The 19589-nt window shown below is 37.3% G+C and overlaps 2 protein-coding genes across 2 annotated transcripts; both read left to right on the top strand.

Annotated features, from left to right (window-relative positions):
* Positions 1-677: 677 nt before the first annotated feature.
* Positions 678-5843, top strand: LOC146381731 (uncharacterized). Its single transcript, XM_084937855.1, has 6 exons — positions 678-1476; positions 3099-3217; positions 3380-3451; positions 3560-3614; positions 3697-3733; positions 3827-5843. The coding sequence occupies exons 1-6, from the start codon at positions 834-836 to the stop codon at positions 3846-3848; spliced, it is 948 nt and encodes a 315-aa protein (XP_084793981.1). The 5' UTR covers positions 678-833; the 3' UTR covers positions 3849-5843.
* Positions 5844-8178: 2335 nt separating this feature from the next.
* Positions 8179-18700, top strand: LOC146381730 (carbonic anhydrase 4-like). Its single transcript, XM_084938640.1, has 14 exons — positions 8179-8254; positions 8600-8745; positions 8829-8891; positions 8977-9031; positions 9354-9517; positions 12190-12295; positions 12382-12411; positions 12502-12681; positions 12843-12997; positions 13083-13172; positions 14051-14132; positions 14228-14391; positions 17995-18150; positions 18695-18700. The coding sequence occupies exons 1-14, from the start codon at positions 8179-8181 to the stop codon at positions 18698-18700; spliced, it is 1473 nt and encodes a 490-aa protein (XP_084794766.1).
* The last annotated feature ends 889 nt before the right edge of the window (positions 18701-19589 follow it).

Here is a 19589-nt window from a genome sequence, read left to right as displayed (position 1 = left end):
TCTCTGCAGTATTGTAGCTGACTGTGCCACTGTGAGTGTGGACTTTATAACACTGTTCTCCTCCTGCTGGCTCCAAAGTTAAAAAACAAACAAACAAAAAGACTAAAAAAAATGCTATTTTTGGGAAGTGAGCACATGTTCAAAGTGCTTTCCTCTCCATTTCCTTGCATGTACATGCACGTCTGCATGATCCTTACGTATTCTCATTTGCTTCAGCAGTGGCAAGAAGAAATTAATTTTGCTGTGTACACTAAATTAAATAGCAGATACTGAGAAGAATACTCCAAAAATGTGCAAACCATTAATCTAAAAAAACCCCACACATAGTATATTTATCAAAGTTCTGCTTCTTTCCTGAATAGTTTGGGAGCTATGACAACAAAAGCTGTGTATAGAACCATAACTTTATCTTCAAATTATTTAATTGTTGTAATTTCTAATAAGAAATTTTTTTTTTGCCCCCCTCCTGCAGTTCAGTAGCCCCCTCCCCCATCCACCAAATGCATACACTCACCTCTCTAATGCTCTGTGTTAAGGGCATCAGGAGCATTCTTTCTCGCCATGTGCCTCTGTCACTCAAGTATACACAGCCACACACAGTCGTGTTTCCACTGTGTCCTCTGTGTTCCCAGCACAAGCCTGGCACACTGCTCTCTGTGAGCACACTTCTTTTCAAACCGTCTCTTGGGAGCCTGGGAAAAAGACCTGAACAGCCTAAATCTGCTGCGCCTTAGCAGCTTTTTGTCTTCCATCAACTGTTTTGGTTTTTGGTGGAAGAATAGAGTAACAAGAATAAGACAGTCTTCAAATTCCAAAGCTGCATTTCTCCCAAGATGGCACCTGTAAAATTTTGGGTGGTAGGTCTCCTGCTTGTGCTGCTGTGCTCATCCCGGCTCCCTTTCTCTGCTATTGTAAGTGCCCAAGACTTGAACGAACTGGAGGAAAGCCTCCATGATAGAAATGCTAAGGAAGCTGAAGCTGAAGAAAGTGAAACGGCTGAGGTTGTTGAGGGGAATGAAGAAAAAGATGAAGACTCAGATGATGATGAGGTAGAGACTGATGAAAAGGTGGAAGAAGAACAGGAGGATGAGAAGGAGACAGCAGAGGAGGAAGATGACAATGCTGATAATGAGGAAGAAGATAATTCTGAGGAGAACGGGGATGTTGAGAAGGAAGAAGAAGGTGAGGCTTCAGATGAGGATGATGCAGAAAAGGAAGAATATGAAGAAGAATATGAAGCAGAGGAGGATGAAGAAGGTGAGGCTTCAGATGAGGATGATGCAGAAGAGGAAGAATCTGAAGAAGAATATGCAGCAGAGGAGGATGAAGAGGAAGAGGTGGAGGCAGAGGCAGATGAGGAGGAGGAAGTCCCGGCTAATAATGAGGAAGACGATGAGAAGGAAGCAAGGCAAGAGGGTGATGATGAAGAAACTCAAGGAGAGGATGTAGATGAGGATGACTCTGAAGATGAAGATGGTGAATCACACTTTAACAAAAAAACATGCACACATTTTGAAACATATTAATGGGTTAGCAAGATACTAAATGGTGCAGTATTTAAAGTTACAACAAATAATGAGATTTTTTGGAACCCTGTGAGTGACTCTGTACTCTACAGTAGCTCTCTGACATTGTTCAGCTTACTAGGGTTACTTTAGGAACACTGTCATACATATCAGTCCTAAAATGGACTGGATTATCTGTGCAACAGCAGGAACGCAACAGTATCTAAACCATCTATTTTCTGGTGGCCAGTGTAGCTTTTGAGACTTCAAACAAGCACCAAACATTGAATACTTTGAGATTTGTCCAAAAGAGGGTGTTATAAAGGGATTTTTTTTAAAATTTCAGTCATTGCTTCATGCTTGAAAAAAATGACAACAAATGATATTATGGAAAAACAGCACCTGTAGGAATTTTAGCTTTGTTTACAATAAATCTACTTAGACTATTTTGTAATGTGGGTGTGAATGCCAGAACACTCTGGAATGCACACCAAGCCTTTGCAGACTATTAAGGATCAAACCTCTACCAACATGACATTGATTATAACACTCTAAGCATATATGAGTAGATATTTCTAAGCATAACTGACAATCAACAATACAAATCTAACAACATGATGTTATGACAAAAATATAATACAAAAAATGAGACCATCTGTGCCATATTATTGCATCAAGTAGAATTAAACATTAGACACGTAACTTGTAAATAAATGGCAGTAATCAGTACTCACTAGAAAAGGTCTTTTTGGATTGTGTGTTAGTACAGAGGCTCAAAAGGCCCAAAGTCACTGTACTCTCAGCGGTTAACTACAAAAAAGGTGAAAAAGTGATGAATGAAGTTGTAAATTACTCCCAAATGAATTTAAATCATCAGCACCAACACAACAATTTGGAAACCCATGTGAATACTTAGGTTTTGATACAGTGAATCAGGAACACATTCACAGTCTTTCACTTGTTCAAAGGCCCCTGCAGGCCAGGAGAAACAACATTTTCTGGTCTGAGAAAACAGCATGTCTGGAGGAATGTCTGGAGGAAACTAGGCATTGCTCATCACCTGGCCAATACAATACACAGCCATCACAGTGAAGCATGGCGGTGGTAGTGTCAGACAGTGGTTTTGGTAGCAGGAACTGGCAGTTGTAATTGTTGCAAAAGGTGTTAGTATTGAACAAAGGTTGTGAATACTTATGTAAAACTTATATAATTGTATTTTATTTTGGATAAATTTGCAAGAATTTCCTGCAAAATATTTTCAAGACATATAGGGTTATAATCATATATTTATTTAGACAATTTAATGTTCTACAAGATACAGTTGGCTCTATTCCACAGCGTGTCTTGTCCTGTCTTCCTCCGCTCACTCCCAACCAATCACTATAGCCACCTCTCAATTTTCTTCCTGTTAGTTTTATCCAGTCCACTGTCACCAAAGCACTTGCTCACAGAGCGTCATCTGATTATTGGGGTTTTCCCTGGTCCTTACAATATAAAGCACCATTGAGCAACTGTTGTTGTGATTTGGACGTATAAATAAAACTGAATTGAAATGATTAGAATACAGTTCCTGATTCTGTGAACCATTTACAGATGAGTCTGAAGGTAAAGACACAAAGGACAACCAAGGTGACTCAGATGAAGAGGAGGGAGCTGCTGACACTCCACAGTTCCACTCTGGATCGTTGTGTAGTGTTTGCTCCATTTGTGAGGTAAAAAAACCAAACAAAAACATGTAATGGAAAAAACAGACTTTTTTGTGAATCTACCCAGTAATCACACATCATTATAAGTCCTGTGTTGTCGATTTGCCCTGACTATATACCATATGCACGACTAATCACTCTACGTTGTGGTTCCTTCCCATCTTGTAGCATTGCTCTAATAACTGTGCCAAGTGCCCGTGTGAGGAAGGAGATGAGTCAGATCACTGCGAGCACTGCCAAGTAAGCATCTTGACTTAAAAAGGATTATAACTGCTGTAATAATACACAGCACTTCATTTTGCCCAGTGCCTCTTTGCGTTAATCCTTTTTGTTTGTTTTGTTTTCCAGGGTTGTTCAACCTGCTACATTTGTCCCATTCTTTGTGACACAGTTTGCACACCGGGTAAATGCTAGTTGTGATTCTGTGGGTGTACTGTTGCGTGTTCACAGATTTCATTAACTTTGGTTTGACTTAAATTTTGTAGGTGGTTTTGTTGATGAGCTGACTGGATCCCTCTTTCAGTAAGACTATTCACATTTAAAAACAGTGATATTTTTCGATTCATTATTGTTGTACTGTTGCCTTTACACATAGTTTTCCTTTTGTTTCTGCAGGACTGTTGCCTCTCTGCTCTGAGCTCCCTGGGAATTATGTCCGTTTGCTTTAATGTGAAACTGCTCACCAGACTTCACCACATCCCACACAAGCTTTTTATGAATTTTGCAAACAAAAGCAAAGACATATTTATGATTTAAATGATACTTAATTCTTTGTTGTAAGAAGAACAGAAAAAAGTCAGTGTGCACAATTTTTCCACACATGATTTCTTCTTTCACTCCCCCCCCCTTTTTTTTTTTTTTTTCTTTTTATTATTTCTACCAAAGTCCCAAAATTTGATAAAGTAATCTTTTTACTTATGCCAAAGACATTATGTGATTGTAAGGTTTTGGAGTTTTTCTAACTGTAGGTTTAGGAATTTGGGGAATTATTCTTTTTTATTGTGAGAAAGGGCACAATTTGACATTTAGCTTCACAATTACATATCAAATTGAAAAACAAAAATAACTGTTCTGGCTTCAGAAATCCAGCTGGATCTAGAGACACAGTTTGTGCATGGTGTTAATGGAACGCACACACAGACACACACACGCACACATGCACACAGACATATAGGAGCTTGTCATGAATCATGCGGACAAAAAAGATGTATAATATATACATTACCAGTCAAACATTTGGACACACCTTCTCATTTAATGGTTTTTCTTTATATTCATGACTATTTACACTGTAGATTGTCACTGAAGGCATCAAAACTATAAATGAACACATGGAATCGTGAAGTAAACCAAGAAATGTGAAATAACTCAAAACATGTTTTATGTTTTAGGTTCTTCAAAACAGCCATGATTTGCTTTGATCACTGCTTTGCATATTCCTGGCATTCTCTCGATGAGCTTCATGAGGTCGTCACCTGAAATGGTTTTCCAACAGTCTTGAAGGAGTTCCCAGAGATGCTGAGCACTTGTTGGCCCTTTTGCCTTCACTCTATGGGAGTGGGACCAAAGCGCTCAAATTTGGACTCATCAGACCAAAGCACAGATTTCCAATGGTCAAATGTCCATTCCTTGTGTTTCTTGGCCCAAACAAATCTCCTCTGCTTGTTGCTTTTCCTTAGAAGTGATTTCTCAGCAGCTGTTTGATTCGCACAGTCTGCTCTGAACAGTAGATGTAGAGATTTGTCTGCTACTGGAACTCTGTGTGGTATTTATCTTGGCTCTAATCTGAGGTGCTGTTAACTTGCAATTTCTGAGGCTGGTGACTCGAATGAATGTATACTCAGCAGCATAGAGGACTCTTGGTCTTCCTTTCATGGGCCGTTTCTCATGTGAGCCAATTTCGTCGTAGCACTTGATTGATTTTACAATTACACTTGGGGATACATTTAAAGTTTTCTTGACTGACTGACCTTCAGTTGTTAAAGTAATGATGGACTGTCATTTGTCTTTACTTAGCTGATTGGTTCCTGCCATAATTTCAATTCTAACAGTTGTCCAATAGAGCTGTCAGCTTTGTACCAACCTGACTCCTGCACAACACAACTGATGGTCCCAATCTCATCAAGAAGGCAAGAATTTCCCCTAAATGAAGCCTGACAAGGCACAGCTGTGAAGTCAAACCATTTCAGGTGACTTCATCATGAAGCTCATTAAGAGAATGCCAATGGTTTGCAGCGCTGTCAACAAAGCAAAGGGTGGCTACTTTTAGGAATCTAAAATAAAGGCATATTTAGAGTTGTATTTTTTTCTTTGCAACATAATTCCATATATCATGCTTTATATACTTGATAGGAATATGTGTGACTGCACTAGAGGAAAAAAGGACCATGAACATTATGACAAATTGCAATTTCTCATGTTGTGTCCTTTTTGAGTTCTTGTACTTGCTTCCTGTTAGAGTACAATTTAATGCAAAACACTGTAAAAAAATGTTTTGCCATTATCCAATAAAAAAATTTAGTTCTTTTAATAAAAATGTGTTTAGCATAGTTGCTTTTTGCATCATATGTACCCTTTAGCTTCTGCGATTTAACTGTTACAGTCTCTAAATGGTTCACAATAAATTGGGTTCAGAAACGGAAGTTGTGAGTTAAAGATTTTGTAAACAATAAAACCCGGAAGCCAGTAAGGCACTGGTGCAAATGTCAGATGTCATGACTCATATTTCTCAATAGGTAATTCAGGCACTTAGTCTTACATAACACACATAAAGGTGTAAAAAACAGATTACCAAAAAGGAAAAATGGTCCAAATCAAAGGATACTTGATACCAACATTTTAAAAATATTTTCCAACAAGTAAACATACAAATGTGTCAATCAAACAGGGACCCTGTGATCCATGTCTTTTTTGTTAGCGGTTTGTTGTCTTTAAGATCAAACCAAAACAACTGTGCTTGTTTTGTCGACATACTGCCACAGACTAAGAGGCAGTACTCATTGTGACAAATGAACCAAAGTAAACAGGAAAGATTGATTTCCTGTACTCAGAAGTAAACATCAGATGATTAAATAATATAATGTATTTTTATGTAAATTAGTAAGGTCAGGTGCGATCTTTCTGTGCTTCCCAACTACTTAAAAAAATCTTTGTTCATTTGTCAGTGATTTGACAAAGAAAATAAGAAAAATAACGACCAACAAATTGTAAAAATCATAAACATTGTCATGTCAAGATCAAGTCTTTCACTGATCCACACAGTCATTTGTCTTAATAAACAATCATTTTCACTGTGTCACTTTACTCCATACCTCACAATCATCTTTAATGTTTTGGAAAAAGGTGTTGTGTGTTTGCTGTATTTCTGTTCCGCATAAACACAAAGAGAACTGGGCCTAACAAAGCAGAGGGATGAGTGTGTGAGGACATGAAGGACAGAAAACCTTTTTGTGTAGATTCACTTACCAAAGTGATGCGTGTATACACACAAGACTGGTTGACATTAAACATTACCAGGTAACAGACATGCCGTCCGTGTGATAACAAATTGTAAATCTCTGTACCTTTACCTAACAATATTTTGTAATAAATTGACATATGAATGAAATTTGACAATTGGATTTTAATAAATTTGTCACCACTTTTGGCTGACTAGTGTAAATACTGCGGTTTGTAGGAATCATGTCTTAATTTATTTGCTGATCTTAACATTTGTGAATGTTTTGTCTATAATAGTTTTATTTTACTCGATAATAGTTTGTGGATGGTCACATGATTGGGGTTGTATTGAATGCTAATAGGCACCTGTTGGTAGGATGAATCTTTCAATGTTTTTTTTTCTTTAAAATATAAAGTTTGCACTTTGGAATATGTTTTTCATTTCCCTTTTCAATAATAGAGATTTAGTGGTATTGTTTTTTGTTTTTATCTCAGTATCATTATTTTTGATTGATGTGTCACATGAATGGATAGGTTAAATCTCCATGTCAGTGACTTTAATTTGTTCCTGGGGGCCCTACAACTTTCCAATGGAATGTTTTAAATAGTGTCACAGGAAATACAGGAGTGATATCAATTTCAAAAATGTCATCTGAATATGAAGCTCATACCATCAGCTTTGTTTGACCCAAACACTGTATATGGGGGCTTGGTTGTCCAACTAAGTGATTAAAAAAAATCCACAAGTTTGCATAAATGATAATACAAATGATGAACTCTATACAAAAAACAAAGTGAGGGACCTGTCACTGCACCAAATCAGAGTGTTTTGAATAGGAACTTTCTTATATTTTCACCTTTGTCTCATCTAGAAGTAATAGAAACTAAGGGTGTTTTTTCTGGATTGTAAAAAGAAAAGAAAAGAAAAGAAAGAAACCCGACAAACAGCTCTATTTCCTATGAAACATTTTGTAAGCTGAGCATCTGAAAATTCTTGTACATAACAAGATTTGTTTGTGCTGTGCTTTAGAAAAAATGTATTGCCATTGGAATGAATACATTTTGTTGCAGTATGCACTGTTTTGGGGTTTTGTCTTGTATTGTCCATTTCTTTAATTATTCCATCCTCTGGGATCAAATATATGATTTCATATACACATAAGCACCTAAGTGATGCATTGGAGTAGAATGAATATAGTTAAACATACTGACTTAACCAGATAACTGGTACACTCCTATTCATGCGTCTATTTTGAATACCACATTCTGTAAAAGTGTCTTCAACCATGTTGTGTGTCTCCCCTATACTGCTCTTTGTTTATACACAGGGGGTGTCCTCCCATTGTTTAGCATATTATATATATATTGATAAATATAGATAAGTATCTTGAAGTATACTGCGGCAGTTTCTTACCCCTTTCTCACTGATGGACTCATTGAAAGTGGACAAAAGTTTTTAATCTGAGACTTGAAACCAACACATCTCTTCATAAGACTTGGAACTCTGAGACTGGAAGAGTGAAGGTAGGATGATTTGTCAAACTTTTAACCCTGAGTACAGTAATGAACAGTTGTCTGATCTTGACAGCTTCTTCATGGAGTTTTGTAAAAGAATGAGGATCACAAATCTCATCCAAGTGATCATTTTAGGGCTTTTTGATGCTCATTTTAAATCTTAATCTTTATAGAATAAATTAAATTTCCACTGAGAACAATACTGAGATGCTTCCCCTTCCTAAAATCTCAAATCTAAAGTGGAAGGATTAATTTTTTTTGTTGTTGATACACTGAGTAATAGCGAATGTCATTTATGTAGTATATTATAGAACTCAAGAAAGGCTTCAAAGCCACCTCTGTCATAATTAAATATGTTTATGTTCTTTATAATCTAACTAAAACTGCATAAACATACAAAGTTTTCCAAGTTACAACAATCTATACCATTTGTAGTGGAGTGCACATTGAAAGGAAATGAAGTTAAAGTGAGTGGAGGTGGACTCAGTGGAACATATACAGGACAGTTTCACTTTCACTGGGGTGATGTAAAAAATCCAGGCTCAGAGCACACGATTGATGAGCACAGATATCCAATGGAGGTACAATGTTTCTTCATTGCTTGACATCTAAACTCCTTTTCTATATTTTGCTTTGCCTTATAAGTTGTTGGACTTTCTTCCAGATGCACATAGTCACTCAGAAGGATCATCTCACTGCCCCTCCAGAGCATCCAGATGGATATGCTGTACTTGTAAGACTGGTTTACATTGATGGCTTTTAAATATTAACATAATTAGCATTCATACATAATGTAGAGTTGAAGTCCACAGGAGTCAGAGCCATGGGTGAACTTTACATCATACCTGGCAAACCTCACCGACAAGGGTTGGTCTTTTCTTCCACTAGAGTTCCAATGGCTTTGTTTAAAAAAAAAAAAAAGAATATTGAAAACAGTAGATTAGAAGAATGGCCTGCCATTGTTGTTGTAGTTATAACAATAGTTAAAGGAAATTTGTGTTTGACTTCTTTGTCTGTATGTGGAATTATTTTTGAAGTCAAACGATACAAGTTTGTAAAGTCATGAAGCAGAAGAGGCTTTTGACTTTTGTGAACATGCACTGAAGTGAATATAAAATGCAAATCACTTTATGATTACATTTATTTATCCTTTTAAATTCAAGTCTTTTTCATTCTAATCTTTCCACAGGGAGCAAGGTTTGTTTAGACCATAGCAACTCTATTTATGACTTAATTGGAAATGTAAATTTGACAAAGTTCTACCGATACATGGGTTCCCTGACAACGCCTGCTTGCAATGAAGCAGTCGTGTGGACAATCTTTCACGAGCCAATCCACGTCAACACTGAACTGGTGAGTTCTCTTTAGCACAAGAGGAGCAAAGATCGTGTAAGGGGATCTGCAAATATGAATGTTCTCTCCACCTTTTAACACAAACACAACTAACTAAACGGTCCAAGCTGTATGAGAAAATGCTGAAGAAAAAGCTTCTTATATTAATTTATGTATTAGATATCAGTTAATTTATCACTTAATTATAGTGAATAGCTTGACCTGTAAATGACTCGTGGCAAATGGAATTCTTCTGTTATCCAGTCTGTGTTGGAATCACAAACATTTGCAGAAGAAAACTGAAACATGCAGCCAAGCACACGTGACATACCGATGGAACACACTGGTACATGCTGGTGTCTGCTTTGATTATTCTGTTTGATAATCATGCCTTTTTATCTATGTTATTTCCACTGACTGTACCAACAAGGAAAAATGTTGGGCAAACTGCACGTGACTGTGTGGGATAAACAGATAATTCTGAGTCATGCAAATGTAACAGAATGACATGTGACGTCTTTCTTTTCACCTTATCTGCCTAATGGTGGTCAGCTGTCTGCAGTTAGTGAGGCGTAGGCCCTATACTTGTCTGGCGACTCAGCAGATGCATGACTCGTTGAATTTAACTTAAGGCATCAATGAGTATGTAAATCTCTTACAACACTTTTGTGTGCATAGTCTGTAAGATTATAAAGCACCTCATTAGCCTGGATTTGTCAGGCATGATAGGAGGATGACATCTGAGAGTTTATTTTTGTGGAAACAGAAGAAATACACCACAATTATTAGAGTTTTGTATTTACTATTTTTTTCCCCTATTTTCTTTTCTTTCTTTTTTTGATTTGCTTTCTTTCAGTAAGATTTCAAAACAGATTTGCTAAAAATTATATTGAGGATCATTGTCAGGGCAAGATTTAGGATGTCCAGAACCTGGATTACAATATGAATAAGGCAGCTAGTTCACAGTCTCAGTGACTAAATGCACCAACGCATCATTAGGTGGGGCATTTCCTTTTTTTTAAAAATATTAGACAATTTTGTGCATTATTATTATTTATTTAATTTTATTCTGAAGTGTAGTTTGTATTGTTGTTTCAGAAAAATGTTCTTTTCAGACTTCGTTTTTAGTGTGGTTTTACAAATCTATAATAACCCCAGTAGCCTCTTCGAAGTACCAGCTACTTTTTATGACATCAGGTCTAATTTTGTGCTTTTTTGTGTTCATATGTGAGAAAATCTACCATAGCTGTTCTTGTCTGGCAGGACAGCAGAATGACATAAACAGTAAACTGACATAACAGCAAAATGCCCCATAAGAAAGTAGGCTTCACAAATTTGCAAATCAAAATCTCTTTACATATTTTGTAGAGTAAAGTGCTCTAAAGCCTCACAAGAGCTGAAGGTTTTTAAAGGATGCCTCTGGTTGCAACTCATCTTTACATGAAAAAAGTGTCTTTGTTCAATTTAGGTGTGCAGATAAAACAAGCAGTAAAGACATCCATCTTCTGATGTTCACTACATTTTAGACTTTGGGATTAAAATACCAAACCATAATTAACCAATGTTCAAATTGAAAGTTATTTGACTGAGCTATGGAGATGCAGTCTGATGGTGCTGTATGTTTGACACAGTTCACAACCAAATCCCCACAGTAGCAGTAGAAGAAAGCAGAAGGGTCAAAACAGCAAAAGCCAAAAATCACTGCTGGATGCCAGTGATCTTCAGTGATCTGCATTTAAAACAGTCATGATTCTGTTACGGAAATCACTGTTTGTGAACACGATTCTCCATGCCATACACAAATGTAAGTTAAAACTCTGTCAGAAATGCTGCTGTCTTCTCTGGACCAAAGTTAACTTCAGATGGACTGAAGCTAAGTGGGACACTGTTCTGTGGTCAAATAAATCAAAATCTGAAATGGGACAACTTAGATAACATGGATGCTGCAGCTGCTAGACTAAAGAAAAGAGCGACCAACTGGAATGGTATTTGCACCCAGTTCAAAAGCTTGCATGTCTGGTTGTACAGGGTTACATTAGCACTTATGAAATTGACTTGCAGATGTGGAAGGGCAACACAGGTACTAAAATCTTGATATGGGTTTAAAAGGGACATATTCTTCCATCTGGATGGCATCTTTTCCAAGAAAGCTCTGACATATTTCCAATTACTATATAGAGCCATATACTAAATCTATTACAGCAGCTTGACTTCATAATATAGAGGAGTCTGGGTGCTGTGGTCTGGCTTGAGTCTAGATCTTTTACACATTTGGAGTATAATGAAAAGAATGGCCCAAGCTTACCCCTTACAAAAGTCCAGCATTGGTTTCCTCAGTTCCCACATGTTTCTGGACTGTTGCTATAAGAGGGGAGGATGTCACATAGTCTTGTGTCATTTTTTGAAGATGTGTTGCTGCCATTAAATTCAAAATGACCTTTTTTTTTTCTTAAAATGGTATATTTTCCATGTAAAACGTTTGATATGTTGTCTGTTTTCAGTTATGATTAAAAAAAAATATGTTTCCTTGTTCTTACACTAAAGTACAGGCTCTCTGAATGTGCACTACTCAGTCATACTCTAGAAGAAAAGAAGTGTTTGTGCTGCCAGGGCACCAGGAGATATTAACAATTTCAAAATGCATTTTTGATTGTAACATTACAGTGGAAGAAACTTTGGTAATCTGTTCTCAGATAAAGAGGTTTCCCATGGAAACAAAGCTGGTTAATATCTACCGACCTACACAACCTCTTCATAAACGTCACGTGCATGCCTCCCCTGGAACTCCTCTGCCTCCCTGTAAGCTGCAAAACACATAAACGATTCATGCATTTTTATAACTCCAATTGGCACATTACATATATGACCATTTTTCCATTCTTCAGATGAATGGTGTTATGATCCACATCACTGTGGTATGTATCAGCACATTTAGCTGTAGAGTTTTATGCAGGTTATACGCCATTTTGATTTTGACTTGTCCTAAAAATGTTTTCTGCAAATAGCTGTCACTCCACCTTCTTGGCACCTTCTGCCCGGCTCCCACCGTGGTGGTACATATCAGTCACCCATCAACATTAACACAAACAATGTTGTGCCAGACAGCAGTCTTCATTTTGCCTTCATTTTTAAAAAATTTGATGACAAGCACCCCATCAAGTACATCACCAACACAGGCCATTCAGGCTTGAAAGTTTTTTTTTATGCACAATTATTTGGATATGATTGATGTAAACATTCTTATTTACATCATTACAAGATGTTACATTACAATGACAATCTATTTCACAGAAATCAAAGAGTATGATTGTTATATTCTCTTCTTTTGTTCTCAAACAACTTCCAGTGAAGTGTGTACTGGTGAGAAATTTGATGGAGGTGTCAGGAGGGGGTTTGGGGCATGACTATACCATCCTAGAGTTCCACTTCCACTGGGGTGACACATCAGATACATCTGAAGGCTCAGAGCATACTGTGAACTCAATAAGATACCCAATGGAGGTAGTGACAAAGATTAAGCTTTTTTTTTTATAACCAAACACACACCTGTTTATACTTCATTCCATTAATTCTTTTTCTTGTCCAGATGCACATTGTAAGCAAGAGAAAGGATTTAACCCTGGATCAGGCACTACAGGCACCTGATGGCTTGGCAGTGCTGGGATTTTTTATTGAGGTAAAACTTGGACAAGTGAAACTGTTAACAATAGTATATGTGCTGTATGGGTATCAAACACCTTTGACTGCTTGTAATAAATGTACCAAACATGTACATGTCAAAAAAAGCTAAATCTATACTACACTCAAATTTCTGACGGCATCTGCAATGTGAACAGGGCAGAAATAATTCCAAATAATAGTTTCCACTGACTGACAGGTGCCATCACGTACAACATTATATCAGTATTTCATCTAAAGACAAACAGTTTCCATTTTAACCTGCTCCACGCACAAAGTTATGTTATCACTGTCCCAGGCACTCAGTGTTGTTGATTGACAGTGCAGTTCATGCTGGTGGCTGATGACAGTTTTTATTTCAAGGACGGAAATCCACTTCTGAAAGTTAAAGTAAAAAAATTATATTTTCTGCTCATTTGACCTAAAAGATCATCAGAGTTCCACAGAAATCTGAGAAAAGTGAACAAAAAAACCTGAAGTGATTGATAGGTCTATAAAAAGAAAGCATAAGCTGTCTGTAAACACTTTGTCTTAACCCTCTCAGGCTCAAATTAAACTTTTTGTTGCTAATGCACAACCAAGTCCTGCAGTGGTACTTCTGAGTAAAAAATAAGTTTTTTACTGATTACCCCACAAATATGTATGTGGGGTAATCAGGTTGTTAGATTTTAACTGTTGCAAATCGGCAACGCCTGCCTCAAGAGGGTTAATGTCCATTTTCTAGTCCACCCATACTACCAAGAGAACCTCTCATGGGAGCACTGTATCAGGAACAGCAACGGTGTGTTTTTTAATGTTTTAATTTTTTATGTTTGTTAAACTACAACCCATATGTTTGAGTTTCTTTCTAATTATCCAATATAACTGTCTCGATAGACACATCCCACATCAGCGCTAACATCTAAGACAAACGCCTGGAAAAAACTGACCAGCTATCTCTCAAAGATCCACAAAGTTGGTGAGCACAAATGTACTTTGTTGAATATAAAATCAAAATTCTGAATGAGGACCTAAGCAGATCACTGCAACTTGTGCATTTTCGCTTCCTTGCAGGTACAACAGTGAAGGTCACAGACGATATCTCCATTGATGACTTGCTTGGCGATGTGAACCGCCATGAATACTACTGCTACAGTGGCTCCCTAACCACACCTTTATGCAGTGAAGCAGTTGTCTGGACAATCTTTAAAGAGTCAATCAATGTGGACTTAAACCTGGTAAGTTATACGTAATGTCAGATATTTTAAAAAGGTAATTCAGCCTCGAGGCCTTTGTATAGTATGCCAGATGAAGAAAAATGGGAGTAATAATACAGATGTTTGACATTCCTATGTACAATGGTTAAAATTACTATATTCCCTTTGTACTGAATTGTGTTTACACAATAAGAAGGCTGATTGTTATTAAGAGGCACCTAGACAGGGAACAAATGCTTTTTGGGGGTTGTTGTAGCTCAGGAGGTAGAGTAGGTCATCCAATAATCGGAAGCTTGGTGGTTTGATCCTTGGCTTCTTCACCCTGCATGCTACATATCCTTGGGCAAGATACTAACACCAAGTTGCTCTCCAATGCACCTATCCGAGTATGAACGTGTGTGAACAGCAAAAAGCACTTAATTAGAAAAAGCATGGAAAAAAGTGTTTGTGTGAGTGAGTATGAATGAGGCAAGTTGTATAAAGCACTTTGAGCACTATATAGAAACCAGCCCTTTTTACTTTCTACAAAATTGCACATTTTTTCAGTCTTAAGCAATTTTTAAACATTTTAATCAAGCTGTAACTTGAAATAAACAGTAATACTGATGGTAGAGAGTCGGTAATGTGTATTCCACGTGACATTCCGGTCAGCCACTTCAGCTGAGAGTTTATGGATTTAGACGTTAGCATGACGTTATCTCATGAGTTTCCATCTAAAGGCGACATACTCTGTTCTGATTGAGGGATTTCCAAAAAAATAAAAGGTACAGGTCTGCTATCACCTTGCTAAGACATTAAATTGATTAAACCACTGATCAAGAAGAATTTATCATATAAAATATTAAAATATCTCTCCCCTGGGCAGTGACGAAACAGTGATTTTTTTTTTTTACTAGTTCCTCATTATCTATAGAGATACTACAACACACTATAGATTTAAAACAATGTAGGTTTATTCAGTGCAAATATTATTAGTTAATAGTAGGAATCTTTAGTGAATGAATACAGGGAGTGCAGAATTATTAGGCAAGTTGTATTTTTGAGGAATAATTTTATTATTGAACAACAACCATGTTCTCAATGAACCCACAAAACTCATTAATAGCAAAGCTGAATGTTTTTGGAAGTAGTTTTTAGTTTGTTTTTAGTTTTAGCTATTTTAGGGGGATATCTGTGTGTGCAGGTGACTATTACTGTGCATAATTATTAGGCAACTTAACAAAAAACAAATATATACCCATTTCAATTATTTATTTTCACCAGTGAAACCAATATAACATCTCCACAATCACAAATATACATTTCTGACATTCAAAAACAAAACAAAAACAAATCAGCGACCAATATAGCCACCTTTCTTTGCAAGGACACTCAAAAGCCTGCCATCCATGGATTCTGTCAGTGTTTTGATCTGTTCACCATCAACATTGCGTGCAGCAGCAACCACAGCCTCCCAGACACTGTTCAGAGAGGTGTACTGTTTTCCCTCCTTGTAAATCTCACATTTGATGATGGACCACAGGTTCTCAATGGGGTTCAGATCAGGTGAACAAGGAGGCCATGTCATTAGTTTTTCTTCTTTTATACCCTTTCTTGCCAGCCACGCTGTGGAGTACTTGGACGCGTGTGATGGAGCATTGTCCTGCATGAAAATCATGTTTTTCTTGAAGGATGCAGACTTCTTCCTGTACCACTGCTTGAAGAAGGTGTCTTCCAGAAACTGGCAGTAGGACTGGGAGTTGAGCTTGACTCCATCCTCAACCCGAAAAGGCCCCACAAGCTCATCTTTGATGATACCAGCCCAAACCAGTACTCCACCTCCACCTTGCTGGCGTCTGAGTCGGACTGGAGCTCTCTGCCCTTTACCAATCCAGCCACGGGCCCATCCATCTGGCCCATCAAGACTCACTCTCATTTCATCAGTCCATAAAACCTTAGAAAAACCAGTCTTGAGATATTTCTTGGCCCAGTCTTGACGTTTCAGCTTGTGTGTCTTGTTCAGTGGTGGTCGTCTTTCAGCCTTTCTTACCTTGGCCATGTCTCTGAGTATTGCACACCTTGTGCTTTTGGGCACTCCAGTGATGTTGCAGCTCTGAAATATGGCCAAACTGGTGGCAAGTGGCATCTTGGCAGCTGCACGCTTGACTTTTCTCAGTTCATGGGCAGTTATTTTGCGCCTTGGTTTTTCCACATGCTTCTTGCGACCCTGTTGACTATTTTGAATGAAACGCTTGATTGTTCGATGATCACGCTTCAGAAGCTTTGCAATTTTGAGACTGCTGCATCCCTCTGCAAGATATCTCACTATTTTTGACTTTTCTGAGCCTGTCAAGTCCTTCTTTTGACCCATTTTGCCAAAGGAAAGGACGTTGCCTAATAATTATGCACACCTGATATAGGGTGTTGATGTCATTAGACCACACCCCTTCTCATTACAGCGATGCACATCACCTAATATGCTTAATTGGTAGTAGGCTTTCGAGCCTATACAGCTTGGAGTAAGACAACATGCATGAAGAGGATGATGTGGACAAAATACTCATTTGCCTAATAATTCTGCACTCCCTGTAGTAACAACTTTAAACTTTTATTGTGTTTAACTTTACTAGGTAAACTATGTCATTACATTTAAAGTTCACTGTTCAGTCCTTTGGACAGCTGGTTTTGTGAAAATCCAAAATGTCTCCCTTTTCTTTAGTGGCAGGTCATGATCTCTAGCCAAGTTTTAAGCATGTTTAATCCCAGAAAAGCAGAGAGAAGCTATGGTATGTTTTATATCATTAATGTTGGCAACTTTATATCACAAAAGAAACATACCTAAAAACAGAATGTATCAGAAACACGTGATCCTTGGCCTTCAGTTGGAATAACTTTCACGCATACCAACATGCATATATCATGTAGGAAACTATTCTTAATTAATAAATGCTGACTACATTTCACTGTAAATATAGATTTTTTTTATGTTGTCCTTGACTTGATAACTGTATTGAACAGTTTTTAGGAAACTTGATAGACTTGAAATCAGTGACCAAGATCGAGTATGATTGTGATAGTTGACCTTAACAACACACACTGAAAAGCAAAGCGCATCTACTATCATAAAAAAAGTAAGAAAATACTTTTTTTCATAGCAATAATGTGAAACAAGGGGATGCAATGATGTTTATTAATGCTAGAGTAATGATAGAACTGCACCACAGCACAATAAGCTATGATAGACTACATTCAAATAGAGTCAATATAATGTTGGTTCAGGTAAAGTGATTCACCTGCTCAGTTTCCTCTGGTGTGAATGAAGCTTTCACTTATCTGTGAAATCAGCTGCTCTCAGTATATCACTAATCAGTGCTGGGCAGGAAGAGAAAAAACACACGACTCTCTTCAACAGTTCAACACATTCTTTGGCAATCTGTATATGCGACAGGTGAGTTCACCTTTTCATCAACCCTCATGAGGCTTCCACGACAGGCGCCAGCAGTTAGCAGATTACATAACAGGTTACACTTCTGCACCAATAAACCAGGAGCATGTATTCCAGTGTAGGAACATAGACATCAAATAATGATGTGAACATTAAATATGTCTTAAAAGATGTTTTTTTCCCCCCTTTAAATCCACCAGATTAAGATGTTCCCTAATCAAACAGGATATTTCAATGTGTATCGACCCACACAGCCCCGTCATACCAGAACAATCCTAGCTACAGCTGGCAGCGTTCGTGGGAGAAGTGGATCTGTAGCCAGTACTCCTCGACATCTGTTATGGTTTCTGCTGCTGGTACGCAGCACCGGTGTCTATTTTATATAATTTGGATCAGCCAAGAACTGCTGTGAAGAATATACAGTGCTGCACTTATTAGGTTCTTTATATGTTAGCTTGGAAAGTGATTTTTCATTGGTGACATTTGAATATGTAATTTTCATTACTTTCATTGTATTATTATTATTGGTTGATTTTAGGGTGAGCAGAAATGCAGCTTATAAAACTTTGAGGGGATTAATGTCATACTGCCATGATATTAAACCTTGAAACTGAGATTACCAAACAAAAACATTTCTGCAGTTGCTATAAAATAGCTGTTTCTTTTACTTCATCAAAAAATATCTTATGAGGAAAAAAAAAATCACTATTTAAAAAAAATATATGTTTCTTTAGTAAAGGTGATATGTTTGCTATACAAAAAGCAAAGTATAACAGTATATTTTTAAATCAAACACTATTCTTTAGCAGTGGAAAATGTATTCTTCTAGCCAGTTTAAATTAAAAAAAACCCCACTTGTTTCAAATTGAAACCTTCTGTGATTCTTGTATGATGCTACAGGTCTGAAGCTTCATGTCTGCTAGGGTTCATTTCACTTACATGCTTGATATAATATATATAAAGTGAGGAGGGAATTTAAAGCTCCTTCAAACTCAGGTCCTCTACCAGAGGCCTGGGAGCTTGAGTTTCCTGTACCTGTGGTTGACCCCAGCCTCTATGGATCTTGTGCTTAGATCTTGTTCCTGTGCGGCCATGATTAGCAATAAATACAACTGAATTGGACTGAATTGAATTGGTGCCATGTAAATGTGAATCTGATCCATTTATTTATTTCGTAACCGTTACAATACATGGCTCTATGTTACTCTGAAGTTGCTGTTACTTTTAATAACAGCAAGATTAGTATGTCAGCCAAATGAAAGTAACGAGGGAGTGCCGTCTTTTGTCAGTTTGACTTGTCTATGTCAGCAAAAACTACAGTTGATCAGGAACCAGTCTAGGTGGCCCATGTTACTTAGACATAGATAACCTGCGTAATCTCTACTCAATTGCATTGAGCATGACCTTTAGCGTATAGTGGTGTAACCTAAAATGCATTTTGCACTGATATCATAATGGCACAAAGTTAAAAGAAATGTGTCATCTTTAAGTACCAATACAGTTGGAATATCACAGTATGTCATCCTATAGCTGCCCTTTATCCTTTAAGTTTAGGTCCTCTACACAGTGGTTGATTCTTTCTATATGAAATGACTGGTATGTACTAGGAACTGATCTGATATCTCTGTGCTGGTGTTGTTTTTACGTCATCATAACTGCTGATCCAGGAACAACATCACAACTGACAAATGACGTGGTCTGAGCGTTCAATTAGCATTAGCCAAGAAGTTAGTTAATGCTTTTAAAAGCAACCATCAGCAAACCAAGACGAATTACTTAAATTTGGGTAACAGTT

The sequence above is a fragment of the Perissodus microlepis genome, chromosome 8, assembly GCF_051167445.1.
Source record: "Perissodus microlepis isolate ML-2025 ecotype Zambia chromosome 8, ASM5116744v1, whole genome shotgun sequence".
NCBI classification, from domain to species: domain Eukaryota; kingdom Metazoa; phylum Chordata; class Actinopteri; order Cichliformes; family Cichlidae; genus Perissodus; species Perissodus microlepis.
The sequence above is the reverse complement of the archived record's forward strand: the minus strand, read 5'-3'. Positions and strand labels throughout refer to the sequence as shown.